Raw genomic sequence first — 8,033 nt, forward strand, 5'->3', positions numbered from 1 at the left:
ACGGTTTTCGTAAAGGGAAATCTTATTATTTGATTGAATTTATATCACATATCCGGGCTTTAGGGAGAATAAGAATACTGATGTTATATATACAGATTTTAGTAAAGCTTTTGATAAAGTAAACCATTCAATTCTTTTGAATAAACTTGATCTTCTTGGTTTTCAACCAATATTTCTAATATGGGTTGCTTCTTATCTTAGTAATAGAATTCAACAAGTCATATTTTTTTTCTGACATAATCAATGTTCCTTCATAAAAAGGTAGCCATCTTGGTATTCTGTTCTTGTTATTTATTAACGACATATCATCTGTTGTTGTTTTCAAAAGTTTTATTATATTGACGATGTAAAATTTAAAACATCAAACAGCGAAAGATGTCAGTTGCAAACACTTAAACAACCTAGTTTCTTGGTGTATAGAAATGATATGCCATTGAACCTTAAAAAATGTAAAACTTTTGCACGTAGAGCTGTAGACCCTAATACGGCAAAACTTTAGGTTGGACAAGTATGCAGTTTTGTTGATCGTAACTATGATATTCTTCCACGGTTTTTAAATAAAGGCGCTCTTAGTTTTGTTAAACGTTGGAAGATTAGAGATCCGCTTACCATACTTTTTACATCTCTGGTGACTATATTGGAGATTCTGCGGTTTGAGTCAAGCGGTTAGAGTCCGTTCTTGTGTCAATTTTTTACTTTTTGCCTTTAATCATTTGCATTATTCCAGTTTAAATCTTACATTCGTTTAAAACTTATAAATCTCCCGACAACGACTAGTCACAGAGATATTTCTTGTAAAACCATGAACGCTTGAGCCCATCTCTCTTGTCTGAGTTTTAAGACTGCCCTACCAGGCAGTTTAGACCCTTACTTTTAAAATTTTCGAACTAGTTAAACAGGCACTCCGCCGTATATGTCATGACATTTTTTGCTCATTTGATCTAACAGGATTACCATTAAAAAAATTATTTTATACTAACAAGTAACATTTAATAATTATAAACTTTAATCAATTCTTAATCTGTTGAGTTTCTGACGAGCAGCTTGATAGCGACGATAACTCTCTTGTTTTGTGACTCGGCTAATTCCGCTCGTTCGCGGATTGCGCCCCTCGCGTCAGCAGTTTGGCAGCGCAGTTTCATTTCTATGAAAATTTCGAAGTGGCAACATATTTAAGTTTGAGAAATGGATTTACGAAGTATTTTGGTCTTCTTTTTTTTGTTTCCTTATGTACTTCATAAAGCCTTTTCAAATTTCTAAGCGCTTCAATAGCTGTTACCTTCCCACTCGAAGTGATCTATCTGATAGCAAACATACACATATGAGATGGCAATTCGTTTGAAGCTAGTATTCTATAATTTCTATCCTGTCGAGATGTCGGATTACTGAAGAGAAATGTCAAAAGAACGTGGAAAAATATAGCGTCGTTTGCTGTCTCTAACGGTCTACTTCTGTAACGTCGCTATTCAAAAAATAATTCTGATTTGTTACCAATTAATCAATTATTATTTTTGAGTCCCATGTCTAGCTCCTTCCGTTTGTTTTTTACATAAACTTTCCACCGTAGCTTAGAGTCAAGTCTCATTCCTACGTATTTAGTGGAGTTAAAGTACGTTATCCATGCACCGTCTATGAAAATTGGTAAGTTCTATATCTTGTAGTACGTGAAAACAATGTGTACAGACTTCATTCAGTTTTATCCGCCATTTCTATGTCCATTGTAGGACTTTATTTACACATTTTGGATATTAGTAGTTGACTCGTGTTCACTACTACCAACAGCACGCAACGCGGTATCAAATGTGGCTGTTGTATAAGTACAGTCTACTGGCATGTCATGCGTGAATAGAACATAAAGAAAAGGCCCACACACTACCTTGAGGAACTCCTGCTTTTATTTTCCTAATAAGAGAATACTTTTCCCTATTTTAACGCAGAAGTAGCGACCTGATAAATATGATTTTATGATATCATAATGCTGTTTTGGTGAAATCAGTTACAGTTTCGAAAGCAGCCGTTTGTGACAAACTTTATCGAACGCTTTTGCAACATCCAAAAACCAGAAACAAAGGATTTTTCAATGATGTTTGTAACTTTATGGATTTAATGAATCGTAGAATGGTTAACTCGAAACCCAAACTAATGCACTGAAATTATGGTTTTTCGTTCTATGATTTTATTGAGACATTTTATTAGCATTTTCTCAAAAAGCTGCGATATTACCGATAGAAGTTATATGGGCTTGTAAGAAGATACATCATATTCTGGTTTACTGCCTTTGATTCGTTATAACTTCAGCATGTTGGCACGTATTTAAGATGAAAAGACGCGTTAATAATATTGGTAACAACCTGCAATCAGGTTGTTATTGGAGTTATTGTTTTTCAGATTTTTGATTTCCTTGCTTAGATCACTGCTTGTGCGAAAGTATAAATATATAGTAATAAATTATTTTAGTATTATTTTTAGAACTTATGCGTAGGCATATCTGAGTTAAATGAATAAACGCTTCATATGAAGGGCATTTATCTAATACCTTTTCTTCTACTTTTTGAATTCAGGATTCATTTGGGACACATCCTGAGAATCTCTTCTTCTACTTTACTTCTTTCTAATAATTTGTGTTTTTTCTTGGAGTTTTCAATACAAATCGGCAGCTACTTCCCCATACAACTCTGCTGCGCTCGGTACATCCGATATGAAATAGTTTGCTGGTATGAAATTCAGTACACTCTTAAATCGTGTCAATGCCACAGCGTTTATAGCATTTTCCAACGTTGGCCGCAATACCTCGATTACATCGCGCCATAGTGCATTGAGCAGTTCATTAATCGTGCCTTCCAGCTCCGTGTTGCCGTCCAAGAAATTCTCCAAGTTCAAATGGAAATCGCCAATTTCGACGATTTTACTTCGCACCGTGCGTGGGTCGGCAAAAGTTCGATTGCCATCGTCCTGCAGCTGCAGTGTAAAGAGAAACGCTAATTTCACAGCCACTATAGAGAAGATGATGGAAAGCGGAGCGCATCGGCAAAGGCACGATTCGCGGATGTGTGTAAGTAGATGTGTTTAAATTATGGAAGAAAGGAAATGGTGTTGAGTAAAACTCATTAACTCAAATGTGCCTTAAGTGCATACTTGCTTCCAGCGTTAATTTTCCACTGTTATTAATGGGCAGGAAGAGCAGACGTCCGTGAGCGCGAAAGTCCGCGCTGATCTGCAGCTCAGGCAAAAACACGCGAGCACGGAAACTGTAGTCGTTGGGGTCGTACCTATGTTTAATAGTATATAATATACAAATATGCAATGTACATGGAGTTTAAAAGGTGTTGCTTAATAAGAAAGAAATTATTTGCAGAAATACGCACCGCAGTTTCGTAATATTTGCCGTGCTGATGCCATGAACTGCAACGTTATACAGCCGTAAGCTTAGCTCGTCTTGTTCAATACGTAAGCGACGTATGCGTATCGGTTCGAAGGTATATGCCTCCGGCAATCCGGGTATACCTGTAATGTTCGAATATACAGTTGTTACTTAAATAAGTATAAAAGGCGAGTATTATTTAGTTAAGTGCATACCATCTTTGTATTCAACGAGCAACGATTGCAGATTACTCCTATAACAAGCTTCGTAGTCTGGCATATCGGAGGTACAGTGCTTGAAAAAGGGGGCTGTAAAAATCGTAAAAGACGTTTATCGATATTGTCTTAAAATATACTTAATACATATTTATATATACATATGTAATGCTAATGTAATTTAAATTTAAAATATAATTAGTCTTTACGTTTTTCTTTCATAAAAACACGCTCAGCCAATATGGTTGTGAAAACACTTAGCCCGACTATAAAGAAACTCAGTAGCATCTTGTACACCTGCTCCACTTTTCACCAGAAGTTTTGGTTCTATAATAAACAAAGTGCTTCTGGATCTTACCCTTTTATAACGATTGGCTTCTTAGAAAAACTGAATTGTCTTAATTTGAATAAGCCTGAGTTGATGGCTTTTTAATCACTAGGCAATTTAAGTAATAAGTGTTTGGGCAGTTTGAGAGTCTATTCAGAAAATCATACTAATTTATGAAAACCAGAAAAAAATTTACTATGCTGACAGTAAAGAAGGTTACAAAATTATCAATTGAAAATAAGTATCAGCAAGCGGGACTGCCTTGAAAAACTTAAAGACTTGATAGTCCAATTAGACTGAAATAATCAAAGCTAACTTTTGCGTCTAAGTTCGGGCAGCATCAACAGTGCGTGATTATATTCTTTGGAATATCAATAATAAACTCACTTTCAAGTATTTGTTTTTGAGTTCCCTCACAGCATATGTGAAATGTATCTGCTCGTTTGCCGATGTAAGTGGCTGGCAGATCGTTTATATTTATAGTAGTTCTAAAGGGAGATCCATTTCGAAGTTCCTTACTTTTTTAAAGAAAAGGCTATTGAAAAAAATACCGTTAGCTTCGGTGCAGTCAAAGTTAACGGTTTTTCGTGTTTTTATTATTATTTTTTAAAAAAGTAGCAACTGAGTCATGCTATTTAATCTATCCAAATTTGTTTACATACATATGTACGTATGTCTACGTCACATACTCGTAGAGTTAATTTGTAGGCCAAAAACGTTACCATAACGGGTAAATTTGGCACGCCTAACACTACTTATTTACAATAATTTATTTTGCAGTGTGAATAAATTAGCATAGTATTATTTGCCTAAGCAAATGTTATTAGTATGTGACGTAAGCTGGTTTAAAGAAAATGAACAAGAAAGCAGATGAAATAATAGGAAGAAGATGTAAATAGTGGGTATTCATCACTACATTTTTGAATAGTTTTCAAATATTAATTGAGTAAGATAATTTTACGCGAAGAATAAAGGAACCCGAAATAAGCTTCAATTATGATCGCGTGCAAGAGCTACCGTCTTCGTTTATGTTATGAAGAGGCATACAGATTGTCCACACAAAATTTTCTTAACAGTTGGCAAAAAATTGTGAACTTTACCGCTGTAGGCATTAATTGGACAGTAAATAAAATCCGCGTAGGAACAAAATTTTTTTTTTGTACAGACATGATAGTAAAATTCGATAATTTTCACACGGCATATCGAAATCCAGAATTTACCTAATTTCTAACTTTTAGTGTTTAGAAACAACCCTTTTGAAAGTATTTGTGGTTGAATGAAAGCGAAGAATTCATAATGTTACAATATTGTTGCTATCTGATCTACCGCTCTTTTCAGCTTACCAAAACCAAAACCATTAAAGATGGTACTCCGCTGTCTGTCAATTTTTCGTAAGCAGTTCGGTAATACAATTGGTCATTTTGAGATAAATTGTTTTAACTCTAATGGAAAAATTCATAACTTCATGAGTATGTAGTGTCTTTGCACAAAATTCGGAAAAAACGGCAAGACACAATTGCCAGTTTTCTTCGAAACATAGAAACGTATGAAAAGAACTTCAAGGACGGAAATAAGCGTGTTATTATCGAAACAGACTGGAGATCCATATTCGGAGAATCGACCCACACCCACGACTCCTCCGCCAAAATTAATTATTTTGGTTTTCAAATACATAGGGTAGTCGAAAAAGTCTTTTCTAATCAAATTTAAACTTATTTTTTTATATTTATAATGAACTTTAATAAACCAAATATGCACCATTTTGGTCGATCGCTTTTTTGCCATAATTCTGCTAGAGACATTATTCCATCAGTGTAAAACTTTTCTGGTTTCTCAGCGAAATACTGCGACAAGTATTTTTCAGAGGCTTCTCTTAAAGCCAACTTTACTCCATTAAGGGAGTTCTGCATTGACCGAAACAAATGGTAGTCTGATGGTGCAAGTTCAGGGCTTTATGGTGGATGCATCAAAACTTCCAGCCAAGCTCTCCCAGTTTTTGCTGAGTCATCAAAGATGTGTGTGGTCTAGCGTTGACCTGATGGAAGACGAAGCCTATTCTGAGAATCAGTTCTGGCCGTTTTTTTCGATTGCTTGCTCTAATCTCATCAGTTTTTGACAGTAAAATGTAGAATCAATCGTTCGACCGGGCTGGAGATGCTCATAGTGGATAATTCCTTTCCAAACCCACCAAACACTCAGCATAACCTTTTGAGGCGTCAATTCTGGCTTTGTGACAATTTGTTGAGCTTTACCGCGCTTGGGTCATGATATTTTTCGCACATTGTTGTCGTATTTGATCAGCTTTTCGTCTCCTGTTATCATCCGCTTTCAGAAGTGGTTCATTTCTGGTTATTTCATTTCGTTTCAGCAAAGAATCGCAGATGTTAATTCGGTCCTTTCAATTTTTTACACACAATTATTTTTGTAGCCAGCCTTTTTTAAATGGTTCTAAACCGTTTGATGATGAATGTAAAGTTCCTTAGCGACACCATAGTTGCTTATGTGATTGTTATGTATTGTTGTGCTACCCATACTGATACATCATCGTCTCCGGAATTCTTCCCATTTTTATACAAAAATTTCAAAATATAGAAATATGGATCGGAATTTCCAGCACGGCAATGAGTCAATTCACGCCATTCGGTCTGTAAAAGCTTAGGTAGAATACCAAAATGTTGATGTTCTGGAGTGGACACCCTATCTCGGAGAACGTAGGGGATGGTTGGTTAGGAAAGGAACTAATCGTCGGCATAAGACTTACTTGGTCAACGATTACATTTGGTTCATTAAAAAACTATAAGATTATCTTCAAAATAGATATATTAATTTTTTCGCTTGGTACCATTTTAGTAGAGCAACGTTTGAACAACGTTAACAACGTTAACAAATTGTTCAACCTTAATTACGAACTTTTACGTTCTGTAAAGAATGTGTTTCCCGCGTTTCGCTCAACTTATGGCCAATATAATCGTCCTATTGAGCGTACTATTCTCAACACCTTCACCGATCTTGATACCCAGCATTCATTATTAGAAAATATTCGGGCAAAAAGACCACGTATAGCACCCAGTGAAGAAAATATAGCAGCTGTATCTAAGAATGTACACGAAGACCATGAAGAGTCGATTCGGCGGCGTTCGCAGATACTCGGACTGACGTAACTTGACGGATCTTGTGCAAGAACTGAAACCGCTCGACCTTCCCAAGCGACATCGCTTCGATCTATAGGCTCTTGAAATGTTTCAATAAGATCCGACGTTTTCGAGCCAAATTTTGATTAGCCCATTCTGTCTCAATGGGAAGGTAAGGTTAGTTTAGATGACTGATCAAAGATCGCACCTGGACTACTATATGTAGTCATTTGTGATGCCATTGAAAAGAAGAACTCCTGTGTTCCCACTATAAATTAGTAAAACGCATAGTAGCCAATACAAATTTGCATAGGCGTTTAATTTCTAGCTCGGTGAGACCTCATCTTCTTCCATATAGATTCTGCAAGTGGCTTTTGGTAGGATCCCCAGCCTTAAAGGGTGAACGTCAATAGGGCAATGGCCCGTTAAAAGCGGCACAACTAAGGAGATGCTAGCCCTACTGAGAGCAAAGATATCACTAGATGGCTCAATGGGTATGTAAATAAGCAAAATTGCCGCATTTGGGACGAAGAGCAACCTGAAAAGATTCAAGAGATGCCATTTCATCTAGAAACAAGTAAGGAAGGGCTAAGTTCGGGTGTCACCGAACATTTTATACTCTCGCATGATAAAGTGATAATAGAGATTTCATTATCCGTCATTTACATATTTACCGTATTTGTGTAAAATTTTATTCCGCTATCATCATTGGTTCCTAATGCATATATTACACAAAGAAGGCATCAGATGGAATTCAAAGTAGCGTTACATTGGAAGAAGGCGTGTTTGTGAACCGATTTCACCCATATTTCGTACATGTCATCAGGGTGTTAATATTATACACCGAATTTCATTGAAATCGGTCTAGGAGTTCCTGAGATATGGTTTTTGGTCCATAAGTGGGCCACGCCACGCCCATTTTCAATTTTTAAAAAAAGCCTGGGTGCAGCTTCTTTCTGCGACTTCTTCCGTAAAATTTAGTGTTTCTGACGTTTTTT

General features: G+C 36.2%; 1 protein-coding gene across 1 annotated transcript; it reads right to left on the reverse strand.

Annotated features, from left to right (window-relative positions):
• Positions 1-2,640: 2,640 nt before the first annotated feature.
• Positions 2,641-3,864, reverse strand: LOC126759144 (circadian clock-controlled protein daywake-like). The gene is made up of 5 exons (XM_050473838.1): positions 3,786-3,864; positions 3,577-3,669; positions 3,366-3,504; positions 3,136-3,269; positions 2,641-2,993 (listed from the first exon to the last, which is right to left on the reverse strand). The coding sequence occupies exons 1-5, from the start codon at positions 3,862-3,864 to the stop codon at positions 2,641-2,643; spliced, it is 798 nt and encodes a 265-aa protein (XP_050329795.1).
• Between the last annotated feature and the right edge of the window lie 4,169 nt (positions 3,865-8,033).

This window comes from Bactrocera neohumeralis, chromosome 2 (genome assembly GCF_024586455.1).
Source record: "Bactrocera neohumeralis isolate Rockhampton chromosome 2, APGP_CSIRO_Bneo_wtdbg2-racon-allhic-juicebox.fasta_v2, whole genome shotgun sequence".
Lineage (NCBI taxonomy): Eukaryota > Metazoa > Arthropoda > Insecta > Diptera > Tephritidae > Bactrocera > Bactrocera neohumeralis.